The sequence below is a fragment of the Lissotriton vulgaris genome, unplaced genomic scaffold (genome assembly GCF_964263255.1).
Source record: "Lissotriton vulgaris unplaced genomic scaffold, aLisVul1.2 SCAFFOLD_929, whole genome shotgun sequence".
Classification (NCBI taxonomy): Eukaryota; Metazoa; Chordata; class Amphibia; order Caudata; family Salamandridae; genus Lissotriton; species Lissotriton vulgaris.
The window spans coordinates 48,668-70,818 of NW_028242548.1; the positions used below are offsets into that span (position 1 = coordinate 48,668).

A 22,151-nucleotide genomic window follows, 5' to 3' on the forward strand; every position below is an offset into this window, starting at 1 on the left:
TTTGTCTCGCGCTTTTGGTACACAATTGATTGTCTTGTTTCTCTGTAGCCAACACGAACCAAAGCCCTTTGTCCCCCCTTGTAAAGTCGGGTGCAAAACAAAGCTGCTAATGTTGGACTTGTCTCGCCTGTGTGTTAACACAGGTGCACTGTGCGCAGCAAGGTTTGCTGGAACAGGAAGGCTGCCGGAATGGCCTCGGCTGACGAAGTTATGCAGCAGAAGGGTGGTTCGATCCAGTCAGACAGCGAGTTCCATCCCAGCAGTACCATCCAAACCCTCTCGCCTTCAACACAAACAAGGGTTTCAATCTTTCAAAGGGAATGACACTTCTTCTTGTGCTGTCCTCGACCTAGCAGGCCAAGAAAAGACTATTCAGTGGCAAGAACTTAGCAGACATGTCCTTGTGTCTTTTCCAGTCCTGCCACCTTATGGGGTGTGTGGGTCCCCCTCTCCTCGAGGCCATTCATGCCTCCCTCCATGTCCCAAGAACTCTTCAAGGAGGCACAGAAGCACCTCTCTTGGTAGCCATAGAGCAGGGCCTGCCTTCTGGAGGTGGCAGTGCGTTTGCCCACACTGTTTTTGCTATCACGAAAATAAGCCAGTGAACTCTAACCCTTTCTGCGTTTATAGAACTGAAGCTACTCTTTCCCCTTCAGAAGTTCAAGATGCCGACTCTGGCACTAGGCTGCAGGCCAGCTCGGCTATGGGCATGTGCCGGGGATCATCATGTTCACATGAGGGGGCAGCATACATGAACAATACACAGTGATGCTTTGGCGGCCTCCGTACACCTTTGTAAGTCCTAACATAACTGCTGGCTCCACCAGGAGCACTTCTGTTGGTGCCTATATTTGTACTCGCTGTATGAAGTCCATCCTTCAAAGCCCTAGATGGCTTCTGGTGAGAGCTTGCTAAATGGAGCAATATCTGTCTTGTATGGTTATTGTCTACTTCAGATCTTGGAGTCCCCGCCCCGCAAATTCTTTCACCAACTAAATATGTTTACTTCATAAGATATTCTGGACACAGTTCAAGTGGAAGGAAGACTGCCTGCACAAAAAGAAGGGGACTGATGGATTGCTCATGGTAGGCCTGATGGTTCTAGGGTATCTTGGACTGTAGGCCTCTTGCACTTAGTGTTCTCCGTGTGTTTAATTAGCCTGCTTCTGGGTTCTAGGACATCCATGTACCTCCTTCAGATCGTTCCTTTGCTAGTCAGTGGGCGATTAAAGGATCTGTACTCCCTATGTATAATAACTCTGCTTGACTGGTTCCTGCAGAGCTTGCATTTTCCACCTAGGCTTCTCCTTGGATGTCCTGTCTGCTTAGGCGTTGTCACAGTGCTCTTATCAGTCAGTTCTTGTACTCCAACTTTGTCTTAGCTTTACCTTCAGAAACAAGCATTTGCAATGCAATAGGTCTTGCATTTGCTAGACTTTCCGCTATTGGAATTGCAAATTACAATGCTTTTTATTTGTGTGGGTGTTGAAAACACATAAATAACAAGCATTTGCAATGCAATGGTCTCGGCATCATTAAAGGTAGAGCAATTGGCATTGCTCATGACATTTCTTTTTTTTTTTCTTTAAATCATAACTAAATGGCATTGTCATTTACATTGCCAATACACAGCACTCTGCACTAAACAGCACACACCACTCTGCACCTGCACTCACTGCTCTGCACACTCACTCTGCACACTCACTACTCTGCACACTCACTACTCTGCACACTCACTACTCTGCACACTCACTACTCTGCACACTCACTACTCTGCACACTCACTACTCTGCACACACTACTCTGCACTCACTACTCTGCACTCTGCACTCACTACTCTGCACTCTGCACTCACTACTCTGCACTCTGCACTCACTACTCTGCACTCTGCACTCACTACTCTGCACTCTGCACTCACTACTCTGCACTCTGCACTCACTACTCTGCACTCACTACTCTGCACTCACTACTCTGCACTCACTACTCTGCACTCACTACTCTGCACTCACTACTCACTACTCTGCACTCACTACTCACTACTCTGCACTCACTACTCACTACTCTGCACTCACTACTCACTACTCTGCACTCACTACTCTGCACTCACTACTCTGCACTCACTACTCTGCACTCACTACTCTGCACTCACTACTCACTACTCTGCACTCACTACTCACTACTCTGCACTCACTACTCACTACTCTGCACTCACTACTCACTACTCTGCACTCACTACTCTGCACTCACTACTCACTACTCTGCACTCACTACTCTGCACTCACTACTCTGCACTCACTACTCTGCACTCACTACTCTGCACTCACTACTCTGCACTCACTACTCTGCACGCACTCACTACTCTGCACGCACTCACTACTCTGCACTCACTACTCTGCACTCACTACTCACTACTCTGCACTCACTACTCTGCACTCACTACTCTGCACTCACTACTCTGCACTCACTACTCACTACTCTGCACTCACTACTCACTACTCTGCACTCACTACTCACTACTCTGCACTCACTACTCACTACTCTGCACTCACTACTCTGCACTCACTACTCTGCACTCACTACTCTGCACTCACTACTCTGCACGCACTCACTACTCTGCACGCACTCACTACTCTGCACGCACTCGCTACTCTGCACGCACTCACTACTCTGCACTCACTACTCTGCACTCACTACTCTGCACGCACTCACTACTCTGCACGCACTCACTACTCTGCACGCACTCACTACTCTGCACGCACTCACTACTTTGCACTCACTACTCACTACTCTGCACTCACTACTCTGCACTCACTACTCTGCACTCACTACTCTGCACTCACTACTCTGCACTCACTCACTACTCTGCACGCACTCACTACTCTGCACGCACTCACTACTCTGCACGCACTCACTACTCTGCACGCACTCACTACTTTGCACTCACTACTCACTACTCTGCACTCACTACTCTGCACTCACTACTCTGCACTCACTACTCTGCACGCACTCACTACTCTGCACGCACTCACTACTCTGCACGCACTCACTACTCTGCACGCACTCACTACTCTGCACGCACTCACTACTCTGCACGCACTCACTACTCTGCACGCACTCACTACTCTGCACTCACTAGTCTGCACTCACTAGTCTGCACTCACTACTCTGCACTCACTACTCACTACTCTGCACTCACTACTCTGCACTCACTACTCACTACTCTGCACTCACTACTCACTACTCTGCACTCACTACTCACTACTCTGCACTCACTACTCACTACTCTGCACTCACTACTCACTACTCTGCACGCACCCACTACTCTGCACGCACTCACTACTCTGCACGCACTCACTACTCTGCACGCACTCACTACTCTGCACGCACTCACTACTCTGCACTCACTACTCTGCACTCACTACTCTGCACTCACTACTCTGCACTCACTCACTACTCTGCACGCACTCACTACTCTGCACGCACTCACTCCTCTGCACGCACTCACTACTCTGCACGCACTCACTACTCTGCACGCACTCACTACTCTGCATGCACTCACTACTCTGCACTCACTCACTACTCTGCACGCACTCACTACTCTGCACGCACTCACTACTCTGCACGCACTCACTACTCTGCACGCACTCACTACTCTGCACGCACTCACTACTCTGCACGCACTCACTACTCTGCACGCACTCACTACTTTGCACTCACTACTTTGCACTCACTACTCTGCACTCACTACTCTGCACTCACTACTCTGCACTCACTCACTACTCTGCACTCACTCACTACTCTGCACTCACTCACTACTCTGCACGCACTCACTACTCTGCACGCACTCACTACTCTGCACGCACTCACTACTCTGCACGCACTCACTACTCTGCACGCACTCACTACTCTGCACTCACTCACTACTCTGCACTCACTCACTACTCTGCACGCACTCACTACTCTGCACGCACTCACTACTCTGCACGCACTCACTACTCTGCACTCACTACTCTGCACTCACTACTCTGCACTCACTAGTCTGCACTCACTAGTCTGCACTCACTAGTCTGCACTCACTAGTCTGCACTCACTAGTCTGCACTCACTACTCTGCACTCACTAGTCTGCACTCACTACTCACTACTCTGCACTCAATACTCGCTACTCTGCACTCACTACTCACTACTCTGCACTCACTACTCTGCACTCACTACTCTGCACTCACTACTCACTACTCTGCACTCACTACTCACTACTCTGCACTCACTACTCACTACTCTGCACGCACCCACTACTCTGCACGCACCCACTACTCTGCACGCACCCACTACTCTGCACGCACCCACTACTCTGCACGCACTCACTACTCTGCACGCACTCACTACTCTGCACGCACTCACTACTCTGCACGCACTCACTACTCTGCACTCACTACTCTGCACTCACTACTCTGCACTCACTACTCTGCACTCACTTCTCTGCACGCACTCACTACTCTGCACGCACTCACTACTCTGCACGCACTCACTACTCTGCACGCACTCACTACTCTGCACGCACTCACTACTTTGCACTCACTACTCACTACTCTGCACTCACTACTCTGCACTCACTACTCACTACTCACTACTCTGCACTCACTACTCTGCACTCACTACTCTGCACTCACTACTCTGCACTCACTACTCTGCACTCACTACTCACTACTCTGCACTCACTACTCACTACTCTGCACTCACTACTCTGCACTCACTAGTCTGCACTCACTACTCACTACTCTGCACTCACTACTCACTACTCTGCACTCACTACTCTGCACTCACTACTCACTACTCTGCACTCACCACTCACTACTCTGCACTCACTACTCTGCACTCTGCACTCACCACTCTGCACTCACCACTCTGCACTCACCACTCTGCACTCACTACTCTGCACTCACTACTCTGCACTCACTACTCTGCACTCACTACTCTGCACTCACTACTCTGCACTCACTACTCTGCACTCACTACTCTGCACTCACTACTCTGCACTCACTACTCTGCACTCACTACTCTGCACTCACTACTCTGCACTCTGCACTCACTACTCTGCACTCACTACTCTGCACTCTGCACTCACTACTCTGCACTCACTACTCTGCACTCTGCACTCACTACTCTGCACTCACTACTCTGCACTCTGCACTCACTACTCTGCACTCACTACTCTGCACTCACCACTCTGCACTCTGCACTCACTACTCTGCACTCACTACTCTGCACTCACCACTCTGCACTCTGCACTCACTACTCTGCACTCTGCACTCACTACTCTGCACTCTGCACTCACTACTCTGCACTCTGCACTCACTACTCTGCACTCTGCACTCACTACTCTGCACTCACTACTCTGCACTCACTACTCTGCACTCACTACTCTGCACTCACTACTCTGCACTCACTACTCTGCACTCACTACACTCACTACTCTGCACTCTGCACTCACTACTCTGCACTCTGCACTCACCACTCTGCACTCACTACTCTGCACTCTGCACTCACTACTCTGCACTCTGCACTCACTACTCTGCACTCTGCACTCACTACTCTGCACTCACTACTCTGCACTCACTACTCTGCACTCACTACAGCTTCCTTCCACAGCTAGAACTAGTGCATAATGTCAAAACAGAGAAAACAAGGAAACACACTGAAGCTGTCTGTACCACGCCAAGTTCACATTTCGAGCAGCATGTGTTAAATCACGCTTTAGACTACTTCTCTACTCAAAAGTAGTACATTTCCTTCAAAAAGATAAAAATATGACATGCAAACAGTAATGCCGAAACAAACTGTTCAGCATGGGTTCTGATTTACATGAAAACCTTAATTTCACTTAAAATAATAATAGTTTTTAGCTAAATTAAATTTACATTTGGATTTAGGGCATATTCACATATTTTTAGTAAATTTAAATGAATTTATTTTCTCATGTACGTTATCATAACCAATGATATACTATAGTGTACTACGAGATTATTTTGGATTGGTATTATTAGTTGGCTTTAATAGTACAGTTCTTAACAAGAGAAACAGTATTTTGGAGTAAAAAAATAAATCAAACATTGCAGTATTTTAATAATGGGATCTCATTAGGAAATAGTTTGGGAAGTGGAATGATAAAGTAATTGTAATCCAAAAAGTAACAGTAACACTAAAAGAAATCACTCACAATGTTTCTTCACTTTACTTTTGCATTAGTGTTCACTTAGCACCTAATATTTTTTGACAAAACAGAAAATTTAAAATATTCACAATAGACTACCTCTGTCCTTTTCCTCATCTTCAAGTTGCCCACCCCTCTCAACTCCTCTTTTTTTAATACTGTTGAATAATGGAAACCGAAAGCAAAGAGTTATTACTGCAATAACCCAAAGACTACACCAAGAATAACTATAATTAAATTAACTATTATCAAAAGTAAGATGTATTTTAAAGTAAATGGGAACTAAAGATGTGCAAAAGAAAATCACGAACTGATAAAGTTGTAACATCTGAACATCTGTGAGAGGAAGAGTAAATGACCAGATTTCATTTAGGGATCTTACACAATTAAAGATATACAGGAGCAAATGTGTTCAGTTGCAAAGATGCTAATACAATATATTTATCTACAATAAAATCAGGCTCTACTAAAAACCTCCCTTTCCCTACCATCACCTAGATGAAATCTTTACCACGTGCCCCATGCGCTTGGACAGACCACGAACATAGAATTTACACAAGAATTGAAAAGAAAACACATAAAAAGATGCTTAACTAGAAAATCTTTCTACAGCATAATACAGTTTAAAGTCCAGGGAACGTAAATAATGTAGGTTGCGCAGAAACTCTAATGGGGATGACAACCATAGACTCCATATGCCTTTTTACAATAATGTATCGAATTATCAAACATATTTCATTACCGAAAACAAATGCTGGAGATCTGTTTCAGAGAAATTAAGAACACTCTCAGAGCATCAAAAGCTAAGACACTTGGACTTTGAAAGAAATGTCAGTGGCAGATGGACACGCTTTCATTTAGCAGCCAAATATACAATAACTCTTACTGCCCCCGGAATTCCGCCGCGCCCGCACCGGAAGTCAGGCAAGGTCGCCTGTGACGGGGCGGAGCCGCGTCCGGACCGGAAGAGGAGGCAGGCGAAGGAAATGCGTGGAGCGGCCCGGGGCTCCTGCGAGCGTGGAGAGCCCCGGGGCCGACAACAGGACGTTGCACGCGTGTTGCGGGGCTCCCTTGACCAAGAGGGAGTCCCGGGATAGGAGCCGCAGCGTCAACTCTCCCTGCCGGTGCGGAGAGCGGAGTCCCCCAGATTGCCACAGTAAGTTAAAGGGGAGAAGGGGGGCCGGTGCGTGCGTGCGCGCGCGTGTGTGTGTGTGTGTGTGTGTGTGTGTATGAGTGGGGGGGTTCTGTATGTATGTGCGTGCGTGAGCGCTTCTGTTTCTATGCATGCGTGTGTTGTGTGGGAGCCTCGCGCAGCGCTCGTACTAATGCGCGTGCCAGTTTAGATTCGCCTGCGCGCGGCCAGGAGTGTCTCCTGGGAAGCACGCTCGATGACATAAGATCTCGGCGGAGACGCGGTTCCGCGCGTCTTTAGCCGAGACCTAAAAAGCATTGTCATTACAATGCCAATAGCTTAAACTCTGGCAAATGCGAGACCGATTGCATTGCAAATGCTTGTTTTAAATGGTGTAAATCCGTTGCTGAGAAAATCAAAAAATAAAAGTTTCGATAAATAGAGGTGCGGTGCGGTGCGGTGGATCCACGCACCCTCCCGACCGCGAGCTTTATTCTAATTGGCTGTCAACACTCCAAACCAGGAAGTGTTGGCAGCCATCTTATGACTCGGTAGAACCGAATCACAAGAAAAGAGAAAAAGAAACGCAAAAAAACTAAACAAGGAGGCAGGGTAGAAACCCCCTGACCCCCTAGGCCTGCTCAGGGGGTCCCACAAGGACCCCGAGGGCCCAAAAAACATGAAAATACAAATCGGCTGAATTTGCGCTGGGCGCGCAAATCCGACCAAGGGCAAAAAAAGAGGCTCGGACTTCTGCGCTTCGGTATTATTTAGCCCCCGGGTGGACCAAGTCCCGTGGGCATAGTGAAATGTAACTGCGGGGGGCCCAGGGGGACCCGCGCAGCCCTGGGGACTGCCACCCCCCAGGGCTTTTTTTTAATGTTTGGGGGTCCTCGAAGGCCCCCCCAAGCCCCGGGGACCGCCACTCCCGGGGCTATTATCAAATATTTGCGGGGGGCATACTCTCCCTTGCAGCCCCGGGGACCATCACACCCCGGGGCTTGTTTTTTTTAATGTTTGGGGTGCCTCAAAGGCCCCCCCAAGCCCAGGGGACCGCCACTCCCGGGGCTTTTATGAAATATTTGCGGGGGCACACTGCCCCCCTGCAGCCCCGGGGACACCCACCCCCGAGGGTTGTATTTTTTTAATATAAAAAAAACCTGTGTGAGGGGGCTTGAGCCCCCCACACTCCCCGGGGACCGCCACCTCCCCGGGGCACTAAAATGCTCATTTGGGGGGCCGTTACGGACCCCGAGCCCTGGGGACCACCACCTCCCCGGGGCTGTGCATTGGATGGGACGGGGGCCGCCCCACCCCCCTACTGGAGCCTGTGATGGCCCTGGGGACCACCACCCCCCAGAGCCGACTCCTGCAGTGTCCCAGGGTGCCCACCACCGAGACACTGCTGTTTGCTAGGGCAGGGCCGGAGCCTCGCGGCTCCCGGCCTGTTTTTAAATTATTGTGTGGGAATTTGATTGCTTTTCTTCTCGGGGGGCTTAATTACTTTTTGCATCACCGGTCAGCCGCTGAGAGACGCCATCTTCATGAAGTGCGCTCTGTAGCTTTTTTTGGCTGCTGGCGTATAAAAATGCATGCCGCGCAGCGGAGGAGCGCGCCGCGCCGAAGGCAAGCCCGTCTGCGTCTCGGAAGCGGCCAGGGCCAGTTACTCTGCCCGTTGTCCTACCAACACCCGGGTAAGGATATCTTATACCAGGGAGGATCTTGTGGCTCTTCATAACTCTTCTGACCATTTTCATTCCCAGTTTAACTTGCATTCGGTCCAGGATTACACTTGTGGGTTTTCTTTATGCCTAACATCTCCTTTGGCCCACTACTTCTGGGGTGTCTGCCCAAGCCCTCCAAGCCGCAATCGATCTCAGCGGATTTGATTAATGTGCGCTCTCTAAAAAAAAGTCACTGTGAAGTGTTTGAACTTCTCTCCGATCGACCATTTAACCCTTTATTGATTACTGAAACGTGGCTGGATAAAACCTCCGACCTGTTTGTCACTCTGGCCATCCCTACGGGATATAAAATCGCCAGGGCCGATCGTTTGGAGGGGATGGGTGGAGGAGTGGCAATTATTTTTAGAGATGTGTGATCTCATCAGGGGCGATGAGGAGGCTTTGGACTTAAGTATCAGGTTCTCGCCCCACTGCCTGCTTGAAGGTTCATTGATTTATTGCCCCCGGGTTCTGCTTGGTCCTGCTTGCAGTCGTTGGGTGATGCTCTGACTACTAGGGTTCTTCGATTTGCACAGTATTTGTTCTTGGGAGATTTGAATATCCTCCTTGATCAAGTGGAATCGAAAGACGCCCTGGCGCTGGGGGACATCCTTCAGCTCGCCCAACTGTCGCAATGGATCACTCTCTCGATTCATCAGGGTGGTCATATCCTTGACCCGATTTGTTCAAATTTTAGTTTCATGGCCGAGGATCCTTTACCAGTATCATGGTCTGACCACTTCCCTACCTTCTTTTCCTTGAAGCTACCTTCAGGGTGTGTGACTGGTTTCAATTCTCGGAAACCGGCTTTTAAAAAAATGGATCCTTCTAACCTGGAAGAGGTCTTGGTGACATCAAGACCTACCCCTGCCCCAGACCTGGATGGGAGACTTCGGGGTTTCACGAAGTGGCTAGCCAACTCTGTCTTTGCTTGCTACTCCCACTTCTTACAGATTCTCAAGGACTTCGCCTTCTAACTCTTGGTTTTCTTCTGACTTGCGCCTGCTTAAGCAGGAGTGTAAAAAACTGGAATGGGTCTGGCGTCGTAGGGATTACTGCCCCCTGGCTAAGGCTGCTCTTATGGGCCGACAAAAAATCTATTATGCAGCCATTTTTCAGGCCAAAAAGCAGTATTTTACAGCCCGTATTGCGCAGGCCCGCAATAACTCCAGGAGTTTCTTCATATAGTCCAGAGTTTTACGTCCCCTGCGGCTCAAATGTGTGCTCTCCCTGCTACAGAGGGCTGGTGCAATACTTTATCTAATCTTTACTTAGCTAAAATACGCTTGATTCAGGCTACTTTTATTTCCTGCCCTGGGCCTTCTTCTGCTTCGTGGCCCATTGCCTCGATGTTGTCGGTTCCAAGGCAGGTGCTATCAGCTTTCACACCTGTGGATCTGACCAGCTCTCTTAAGATTTTGAAGGGCCTGAAGTCTGGTTCCCCCCTCTGATCCTTGTACGGCAAGATTGCTTGCAGCAGTGGCGGAGATCATTAACCCTGAGGTTAATGCTATTATCAAAGCCTTCCTTGGTGAGGCCCGGGTGCCGGAGGAGTGGAAGCAGGCTAAAATACTTCCCCTCTTGAAGAAGCCTACTCTCGACCCTTTGATCCCAGGGAATTATCACCCCATTTCCCTCCTTCCCAGCTTGGCCAAAGTCTGTGAGAAGGTGGTTACCAGACAACTCACAGAGTTTGTTGAAAAATCTGATGATTTACATCCGGCGCAGTCTGGGTTTCGCGCTTCTTACAGCACGGAAGCAGCACTGGTTGAGATCTCTGAAGCCATTCGCGATTGCTTGGATGCTGGTGGTAGAGCAGTCTTGGTAATGCTCGACCTGTTGGCAGCGTTCAACACGGTCCCACATTCCAAACTGCTCACTTGTCTCACCGAGATTGGTGTCTCTGACGCAGCCTTGCCTGGCTGAGGTCCTTTCTGGAAGGGCGGGCCCAACAGGTTTGGCTGCCACCGGCTGCTTCTGCTCCTCTGGCGCTCACCTCGGGTGTCCCTCTGGGGTCTTCAGCTAGCCCACTTCTTTTTAATATCTATGTCAATCCTTTGGTCTTTTTGGCCGAGGAGTTAGGTGCTATGGTGATAGCATATGCTGATGACACTCAACTCCTCTTTACGTGGGGAAAGGGAGAGGACTCAGTCATGCCTGTTTAGAAGTGTCTGGCTGCAGTTTTTGGGTGGTTGGCGAGGGCACAACTCAAGTGTAACGTAGGCAAATGCGAGATCCTTCTCTATGGCAACTTCTCCCCTGAGTTCAGAAAAACGATTTAACCTCCTGGATTTCCCTTTCCTTCTTCTAATAGGAAATCCGCAAAAAATCTAGGAGTGTGGTTTGAGGATAAACTCTCCTTTTCGGCTCCAGTAAAGAGGATTTTAGGTAGTGCCTTCTTAAAACACTTAAGAGTTTTCTCCCTCTCTTGTCTAGATCTGCCAAAGAGACGGTTGTTTGGGCTTTGGTCCTGTCTCGTTTGGATTATGCTAATGCCCTGTATGTCGGCATCCCTGGATATTCCATAAATAGACGTCAGGCGATCCAAAACGCGGCCGCTAGGCTGCGTTTAGGTATTGCTAGGAGGAGCAGTGTGCATGCTCATCTCCGCGCCCTTCACTGGCTGCCCGTGGTGGAGAGGGTCAAATTTAAATCACTGGTGATAGCTCACCGTGCACTCTATGCTCTTGGGCCCTCCTATCTGCAGAAACTGTACTCTTTATGTCCCACCAAGACAATTACGATCTTCTGCCCTTCTGTTGGCTAAAGTACCGCATGTCTCCCGCCACAAACTGGGTGGCTGTTCTCTGGTTGTTAAGGCCTCCCAGGCCTGGAATGCTCTCTCTTTTCTTCTCCGCAACACTCAGGACCCGAAAGCGTTTAAGAAATTACTAAAAACTCATTTGTTCCCATAATCGCTGACTGTGATGTTAGAGACTCCTCTTGGTTCCGCGCTGGGACACTCATTGGAGTAGCTATTGTGCGTTATAAAAGGATTAAACATAACATAACATAGCAAACTGTGGTTTGGATTTTGCAAGAGAGAGCAGGGAACCTGCTCTCTCTTCCAAAATCCAAACCAGATTGCTTTTCCACATGGGGAGCTGCATGTCAGCAGCTCCCCGTGTGCAAAAGCAATGTCGGCTCCTGCAGGAGGCGGGGAGCTGGATGGGACCGTGGGGGCATTGGGGCTCCCCCTCTGTCCCCAACGAGAGGCCAGGCCCCGGGGGATGGGGTCCCTGGGGCAAGCAGTGGAAGGGGATGGGGGCCACGTGCCCCCCCCTCCCCAATAATAAATAAAAAATAAAAAAAATAAACATGCAAAGGCCAGCCCCGGGGGAGGGGGTCCCCGGGGCCATAAATGGCCTGAGGAGGGGGCTAAGGAGCCCCCCTCCAAATATACATATTTTTTAAAATAAACACTGGCCATGCCCCGGGGGATGGAGGCCCCGGGGCCTAATATGGCCTGGGAGGGGGGTTACGCGGCCCCCTTCCATTTTTGAGATAAATAAAAAAATAGGGGTCAGGCCCTGGGGGATGGGGTCCCCAGGGCCCATAAAATAGAAAAAAAAGACCGGCATCGCCGAGGCCCGCCCACTCCCAGCAACACTCTGCAAGCGAGCTCTATGGCGCGTTTTAAGTTGGGGAATTAATTCCCCTTCAATCCTGAGGGCCCCTGGGGCCAACTAGCCCACCAGGTACCTCCAGTAGGCGCCTGTTTACAGAGAGGCGCGTTTGCTCAGTGGTGAAGGGAGGGGCGACATGCGTGGAAACATGCGTGGAAACCTGCCCTGTGGCGCTTACTGGAGGTACCTGGTGGGATCGTTGGATCCCAGGGACCCTCAGGATTCAAGGGAACTTAATCCCCTAACTTACAACGCGCCAGGGGGCTCCTTTGCAGAGTGGTGGAGAAAGAGGGCACAGCCTTTGTCTACCTTTCGCCAATCCCACTGTATGGAGCTTACTGGAGGTAAAAGGTAGGCTAGTTGTCCCCTAAAGGACCCCCAGCAGTGAAGAGGACTTCAATCCCCATCCAAGAGCGCGACAGGGAGCGCATTTGTAGAGTGGTGGGTAAAGTGCGCGTGGCCTGGTACGAATACTTACCAGTGCTGCTGTGTGGGACTGACTGGAGGTAACAGTTTGGGCAGTTGGCCCTCAAGGATGTCCGTGGGGGCCAACTACCCCTCTTGTTACCTCCAGTAAGTCCCACACAGTGGGATTGCTAAAACATCTTCGGAGTCCATGGCCCCCTTTCTCTACCACTCTGCAAACGTGCCTCATGACAGACTACGAGAGGGGGGATAAAGTCCAATTTTTAGTCCTGAGGGAGTTGGGGGGCCAAGAAACCCTCCTGGTACCTCCTGTAAGTCCTACGCACCGGAATTCCTGAGCGTTGATTGGATGCCCAGTACCCTTTCTCCTCCACTCTGCAAACGCGACTACTAGTTAAAGTAGCATATTTCTGTACCTCTGATTTATAGGTAGTTTTAATCCCCCTGCCCTATTATGTACTAGGGCCTTACAGAGGAGGTCATGCTAATTACAGGGGTACCCCAATGCATAGTGTTCCCTAGTGTATGTAGGTGTTTTCACTGCATTCTAAGTGCCTTTTAGCATAGCAGTGGCTCTAGGCCTGGTTAGTCAGAGTCAGTTACCACCAGTACCCATCTGAAAAAGTTGTGGGCACATGATGATTTTGCAACAAGGCCTCTTTCTGCTCCGCTGTTAGTTCTTTCTGCATATGTCTTGCTCCTTCCTGCAGTTTTCTTCGTCTTTGTGGACTTCTGTTGCTTCTTTCTGCATTTCTTTTGCTTCTTTCTCTGCGTTTTTTTCTTCTTTCTACACATGTCTTACCTCTGTAGGCATAGTTAGAAACTAGCATTTAAAAAACCTTTGAAATTCACTTAAACAACCATTGGTTTCAGGCACGTTATAGTTAGAAATTAGCATTCACTGAAAAAAACATAGATTTCAGGCACGTTATAGTTAGAAACTAGCATTTAAAAAAACATAGAAATTCACTGAAAAAAACATAGGTTTTAGGTAAAGTTCTAGTTAGTTGGACATTTCACCCATACAAAACCAGAGAAATTCCCCTGTTATAGTTAGTTCAGCTAACTATAACTCTTGCCCCCGCAATGCACTGCTGATTACGTCACATATTACATCACTCATGACATAGTCAGTGACATCACTGATGACATTACTAATGACATCTCAAATGACATCACTTTTTACCATGCATGCTTTTACAACAAAAATCTTCATTGAAAAGGCATGCATAATAAAGGCACATGTATGGTTAAAGTTTTTGTTGTGAAGGCATGCATACTAAAGAATCATGTGTTATAAAGACTGCATTGTAATGGCATGTATGGTTCCGTTATCCGGTATACAACTGCTCTGATACTAAACACACAACTGGTGGGTTTATTTATTTGTTTTAGTTTTTTTATAGTGCTAGCTAGACCCAATGGTATTGTGGCCATTCCAATAAAATTTTTTAATGGAGGTGGGGTGGGGTGGTAGTTTTTATGGTGCTTTGTGTGCCCAGGGGGCAGGCAGTCTGGGAAGTCAGACTTATGTCATGGATGATAGATCGTTCAATTTTTGCAACTCTGCCAGTGAAGTAGGTGGATATTTCTCCACAACGTTCCTGGGTGGATATTGTTTCGTGTTGGGTAGTGAGGGTAGTTTGTTGTTCTATTATGTGAGGAGAGCTCCCTCTGTCTTTTCTTCACACTGTCAAGTTGATTGCAAAAGAGAGTGCCATTTTCCCTAAAGATGTGCTTTTTGTGGGAGAGTCATTCTGATCTGAGGAGCGAAAGGTATGCCGGTGCTGGGTTCTGTCTTCGTTACCCTTTTGGTCAGTTTTAGTTGTCTCCTCTCCTTGTTAAGGTATCTAGATTGGGTTTTTCTCTTTAGTTTCTGTCTCTCTTAAGTTTGAGAGGAGCCACTTGATGAAGAACCTCTGTAATTGCTGAGCTATAGTGGATGGCGAAGTAATTTACGGTGTGAGGGAGAGTTTGAGAATGCAGTTTGGCCTGATCCTGAATTCCAGCTCCGTTAGTGGGATTTGTTTGATAATCCTTGTCAAGTGCGTGGGTTTGCTAGATGAGGCTGGATACGATCTAGGGAAAGCCTTGAGTTTGAACAGTATTCGAAGGTGGTCAGACCAGTCAGTGGGCATGATGGATCTGAGGGAGATGAGCTCACTTCTGGTGGTTATCGAATCTAGAGTAGAGCCTTTGCTATGGGTCAGTTCATTGCATAGTTGCTTGAGGTCATTTATTTCAAGAAGATTTAATAGGTTACAGACTGTGGTGTCTTCTGTGTCATTCCAGTGCAGGTTGAAGACATCTAAGAAACCTTGGTACCCATCTTCTGCGTTTGCCCGAAGTTCTTCAAACGAAAAAAAAGCTGAAAGGAATTTTTATAGAAATCTAAAAATTTGATCCTGCAGGCAAGCGGTAATGAGAATTTGCCTAGCTTTGGAGCTGGTAAGTTCCAATTCTATTAAGGACTCGGAGGCGAAGGATTATGCCTTACTTTCTTCACTTTATTGCAAACAGCAGCAAGAAAAAACACTTTGTAAACTACATTTCCCATGAACAATAGGGAAAACAAAGAGTCACAATGGCAGTCCTTTGTCGCTCTCCGCACTCCTGCAGCTCCCATCACGCCCTGCAGCTGCTTCCTCTTCCTTCGCGTGAAGCCCATGCTCAGACAATCTCATGCATCTTGTTTGGTACCGTCGTTTCCTGCAAAAAACGCAGTGTCAGATACCGACCATGTACTCGACTCAGCGACATATACAAGGCGAGAGATCATATAAATCCATAGCCAAAAGGAACAGGAAAACAAATTACTTGCATTCCTTACGGGGAGGGTCCACTTCCATGAAGTCATTGGGGGGGATAATCCTCGCCTCCGAGTCCTTAATAGAATTGGAACTTACCAGCACCAAGGCTAGGCAAATTATCATTCTATGGCAGGACCGGAGGCTTCGGATTATGCCAGTTCAAAGCTTGTCGACCACCAGCCGAGCCGCTTCCAACACTGGCTTGAAATAGAATCTCTTAAAGGTGGAGTCAGAGGACCAATCGGCCGCTCTCAATAAATCCTCCAATCGAGCCCCGAGGGCAAAAGCTTTAGAGGCCATAGCTCCTCTTGCAGAGTGTGCACCAAATTGCTTGGTGTCAATTCCCGCCTCCTGCATCACCCAACGCACCCATCTGGTGATAGTTGGGGAAGAAACGGCCTTGTACGGTTTATGTAGGGCAATGAGTAACTGTCTTTCGCCTGGGGGGGGCGAGTATCTTCTGTTAAATCCTCATAAGCACGGATGCACTGTACAACGCACAGTTTAGGGGAATCTGAAAAAGCTGGATAAGAGATCACTCTCGACATGGACTTAGTCCTCCTACTCACTGTGAATGACACCCCATCCGGGGAGAAAACTCTAGCCGTAATGTCTAAGGCACGAACGTCAGAAACACGCCTGCAAGACACCAGGCACAACAGCATTGCCAATTTAGCCGTGAGCTCTTTGCGAGATAGAAACCTATTCGGTTGCCAAGACAAGAACAAGTTGAGAACTCGGTGGACGTCCCACAGGACAGAATAGCGTGGTTCCGGAGGCAAGGAGAGACGGATTCCTCTCAGGAGCCTGCACACCAGAGGGTGCTCCCCAATCGGGACCCCTGCACCAGGTCGTGTCTGGCAGAAATAGCAGAGCGGAAGGTGTTGATGGACCTATAAGCTAGGCCATCCTCCGCTAAGTCGGCTAAAAAATTAAGCACCTAAACTACATCCGCCCCCAGGGGATCGAAACTACGTCGCACACACCAGCGACGCCATCGATGCCAGGCTGATCGATACCTTCTGGTCGTGTTATCTGCCCATGCCTTGGAGAGCAGGTCCTCTGCCTTTCCCGAAAGGCCTCGGAGCGTCCAGCGACGCCGGAGATCCGCCATGCCATCAGACGCAGCGATCCCTCCTGGACTAGCCGGTGAGGAGACCCCTCCGGACTGAGCAGAATGTGAGGAGAGTGGGGGAGTAGGATTGGAAAATCGCAAGAAAGTTCCAGAAGAACTGGAAACCAAACTTGAGATCTCAACCATGGAGAGATCAGGACCACCTCCGCCGACTGACGGCGAAGCAACGCCGACACTCGCGTTATCATGGAGAACGGGAGAAACGCATACCCCTGCTCGCTCGACCAATCCTGCAGGAATGCGTCTGTCGCTTCCGCCAATGGATCCGGGTGCCAACTGAAAAACCTTGGGAGCTGATGATCTAGGCGGGACGCGAACAGGTCCACAGTAAAGGGACCCCATTTGTCCGCAAGTCGCGAGAACACCTGAGGATCCAATTTCCATACACTGGCGTCCAACAGGTGCCGGGAGTGCCAATCGGCTACTTCGTTCATACGCCCCGGCAGGTACTCCGCCGTGACCGACACCTGCCGATCCAAGCAAAATTGCCAAAAGTCCTTGGCTAGGTCAGCCAACACCTTCGATCTGGTCCCTCCCAGATGGTTGATATAGCAGACCGCTGACACGTTGTCCATCCGGAGGAGGACTCATGACTGAACCCTGTCCTTCGTCCAACACTGGACTGAATTTGATGAACTTTGAAGATTAAGACTATGATGAAGAATTCTCAGATGTACGACGAGAAAATAAAAAGAAAATAAAAAATTAATTCAATGGACTTTGAAAGAATATTGATTTAATTGTGGACATCTTGTCTCTTGAGACCATAAGAAACTTGCTTGTGCTCGGGAACTACTTGTCTTTTGGTCTAAGACAATGTTTTAGAGTGATAGTAAAGAAATTGTTTTATGTTCATGATACTCAATGAATGAAATTGAGTTAATGTTTTTTATTGACTAACCACTTAAACATTATTAATATATTATTATATACTTCTCTGTGTGAAGAGACAGGTCTCTGCTGTTAAAGAAAAAAGGCACACAGTGCGACTTGCAAAAAGAGTGAAAGACGATGTGATGCTTATTTAATAAAAAAAATAAAATAAACAATGCATTTGGCTTAGCATTTAACATTAACACTGAATTATTTTCTCCTTCGTGTATATATTTTGTCTGCATTTATTTTAATGCGTGTCTCATATTTAGCACACAAGCATATACAACACCCGTAGTGCAAATAGAACTAACATTCAGACTAATGACTTACTTTTTTTTACACAATTTTTAGGGAAACCATCACCATTTAAATGTTTATTATAATGCACTTTCAAAGGGATTTATGCTCAAATGTTATCTTTTAGCATATAAGCAACAGTTAATTTTTCTCTTCTTTCAACAGCATTGGGATGTGTTCAAAAATATTACAGAAGTTTTTATCTTGGTTCCTGCACTTCTTGGTCTGAAGGGTAATTTGGAAATGACTTTGGCATCTAGGCTTTCAACAGCAGTAAGTTTTCTACATTGTAACATGGAGTAAGAGTATTGTTTCAAATGTAGCACATGTTACCCATACCATTCCATTGTGACTGTATTGCGACCTAATGACATAGAATTTGTGTTACAAATACTTTTCGATATGTACCAGGAAAATGACTACTTTAGTATTGCAAGTTATCCAATGAAAAGATTGTCAACTTTCGTTATCTGCACTCAACCTGCAGATCTTGTTTTAATGATATATTGTTTACATTTTACGATTGTCACATGGAGTATCCTGGTCTGTTAGGGGTTGTATTTTAGACCTGTAATGATTGTACGGGAGGGCCAATCCCATACCAACTATTAACAGCGAAGATTCCTCTTCCTCGTTGGCAAAACAGACAAGTTTGAGAGCCCTTTATTGTAGCCTAAATGATGTAAGGAGTTTCAAAGAGACTGCTTTATAATTGAGCTATTATGAGAGTTTCAAATAGGTTTTGTCCCCCCACAGGATGATACAAAGACTATTATTAAAGTTTGAATTCACCTTCAGAGTTTCCAAACATAGAATGCTCAATTCCCCTCAACAAATATGTTTTTCAGAAAATCTACCTTTCTCTAAGTACAGGACATAGGCATGTGTTAGATAAGATACTTTTCCAATAAAGAAAATAGATTGTACACCTCTCCCCTTGATTGCTGAATTGAAATGTTGAGGGCTAATCTGCTCTTAATTAAAACTCTCTACATCTAATCTAGAGGCCATGATTGCAGTGCAGAAGAACTCAAATAGGGTTCAATATAAAGAAAATGGCTGGGGTATTGCTGTTTAGCTATTGGTAAGAGGATCTGTTCTTTGACCTTTTTGAGAAATCACATTTGGTAATTCACTTGTTTTTAAAAAAATCACATAAATCATGCAAAGTCTGACGTTGACCCCTGCAACAACATTCTCCATGGGTATTAGTACTTCATTTCTAGAAGTGGCAGACAAATTGTGATTGGCTAATGCATATCTTCGAGTAGAAAAATTCTTTCCAGGGGGAAGGTAATTTGGTACTGGCCAGTCCAATGAAACCTTCATATGTGGTTGCTTTATATCGTTTTGCAAGAAGATATGTCAGCTCCAAGATGTCTTGGCTTAATAACCCTACCTATTCTCTTTTTTATTAATGGTGCTTTCTGCACTTGCCTTTCACACAATGCAAATAGCAAAACAAAATTTCGAACATGAAATATGTTGCAAGCAATATGTAAAAGCCATAGACTAATTTAGTCCATGATAGAAAATTCAATTCAGTTAGTCAGTTTCATTCTCACAGAAAGTAGATGGGTTTACAAGCACAATAGATTGCTACCGGGCAAAATGTTTGCAGGAAACACACAAATTCGTGGAATGTTTAGTTGATGGTCTCATTGAATGAGACAGTAAAACTATTTGGAGGGGCAAAGTTGCAGTTCGATTGTTTTTGTCAAACCCCTGCTTCTCCAGACGGTTTCCAGTAAGTTGGACGTTTCACAGCTGGAACACCTGGGCCTCTGAATTATTTTCACCAGCTTGTAGTCCCATCACCAGGCCTCGGCCACCTTGGTTCTCATTAAAGCCATTGTCTTGTTCAACAATCTTCCCAAGGTTTCTGCTCTAGTAGTTTCATGATAATGATGGTCCTTGTGTTTTGGACCACTGCCCTTGCTTCCTCTCCGCCAATTTGGAACTACTTATTGAGAGTTGTCACTGGTGTAGGCAAGATGTGTATATTCTTCATCACAAATTCCTTTTCTTGTGAACAGTGATTGCATTAGCACTGTCTAAGTTAGAAGGTTACCCTGGGGCACTCGAGTCACAGGTGAATCTATACACCGAGTATGCTGCATTTTGAGTTTTTAGGCTCTTCCTTAGATCTTGGCTTTCCTGAGAGTTTGGCCATTTTAGCTTCTTGGGCAGAGATTAAAATCAGTAATTTGCCATAGGAGAGGCGTCAAGAAAGATGAGCGTCTTGAGGAAGTATTAGGCTCACACGGATCTCCCCCTTTCCCTTCATAAAGTGAAACAGTCTCTGGGTCTCTTCACTGCAGTGGTTTAATTCAAGCTTATTTTGGGCAGGAATGCTTGTCATAGTGACCTCTTTGGTGGCATCTCTCCTACTAGCTGGATTTTCTCGTGTCTCTATCATTGTGGCCTGTTCGGATAGGTCTTTTTTTAGGTCTCGCCCTGGAATTCGCATCCGAAGGATGCGTCCAGGGCGGAGACGTATAGCTATCGGACACAGGAGAATGGGAGGACAAGAAACTGTCACGAGCTTTAGACCTTTAGAAGGCAGATTTGGGTGCGCGAACGCGCACGTTCCGTCCTGCGCCGCGCCGTGCACTTCCCTCCCATACTCCCAGCAAGCCAGCCTAACGCGCATGCATGCACACACATTTACACTTACACGGACACGCAGGCACCCAGACAGGCAACCCCCACCCCCCCCCACAGTCACACACACACACACACACACGCATACACACAGACTCCAAGACACATACACACACACACACACGCGTGCACGCTCACACACATACACAGCCAGCCACCGCACACTGCGCGCGCACACACATGCCCCCCCGCCCTCGAAGCCCAGCAACAAGGCGAAGCCCCACTCACCGGCTTCCTTGGGGCAGCGGCTCTCACCGGCAGCAGGACTCTTCCTCCCTTCTTCAGCACCGGGGCACAGGGTAGGCTCCTGCCTGCTCCGGTGCTCCAAACAATCGCGGCTCTCCCGTGGGAGGCGGGGTAGGCTCCCGCCCTCCTACTTCCTGTTTCCGGTTGTCCCGCCCGGCCTGCCTGACTTCCTGGTCGCAGGCCGGCGGCGGACTGCAGGGGCATTTGATCGCTGGCGTCCAAGCGCGATGCAGCGCTTCATCACTGAAGGGTAAGAAACTGCAATGTCTTTTACTTTGTCTTAACAGTTTCGCATGTCGTTTCCGTTTTTCTTTGAAATACATTTTTATAATCCCCTGAAAAAGAATGAATAGCTAAATGACGTCTCTCAAGTACTCTTACATATCTTGGTCTTTTGTCAGCTGTGTAATTCGCCAGAAGATGATAATTATTTTATCTATGCACTTCTTCTGATGGTTAGGGAGTGAAGCGATGCACACACATGATTCTATCCATGTTACTTTTTATTTAACTCCCATCCGGTTATATCATGCGGGTATAGATGTGCAGTTAACACAACCGAGGCGCTCGCAGGCCTGGCACGCTGTCAGAAGTACAATGCATACATACATTTTCCATATTATTCTGTCGCTCCTGCAGCAGAAGACCTGAAACACGATCCATTGTATTTTACCACTGTCGGTCAGTATCCCCTTAAACGTTTCCAGCACCGATTCTCATAGGGTTTTTTTTTTTTTTTTACTGTGAGTGTAACTCAAATTACATAGATCACAGTTTTTTTTTTATTGTGTGTGCGTTATTCTATTATCTTCTTATATTTTCTTATTTAATTTAAGCACGCTTCCAAAATCAGCCTTGAACATCTTTGTTTGGGTTCAATTCATTTTCATTTTCATATAAAAAGGTAAAGCAAGTAACAGTATACCATAGACCCCTGTAAGGCTGTAACAATACATCTGGAGGGAGAACCCGCATGAATTAGCAGTCTTAAATAAGTATGGTGGGA

At 47.4% G+C, this 22,151-nt stretch overlaps 1 protein-coding gene across 1 annotated transcript in view; it reads left to right on the forward strand.

The window, feature by feature from the left end:
- The window catches only part of SLC41A2 (solute carrier family 41 member 2), a 416,626-nt gene that overhangs the window by 18,978 nt on the left and 375,497 nt on the right, over positions 1-22,151 (forward strand). Inside the window, exon 3 of the mRNA XM_086948344.1 lies at positions 18,363-18,508. Within this exon, the coding sequence (XP_086804470.1) occupies positions 18,363-18,508 (146 nt within the window). The remainder of the gene's footprint in view (positions 1-18,362; positions 18,509-22,151) is intronic.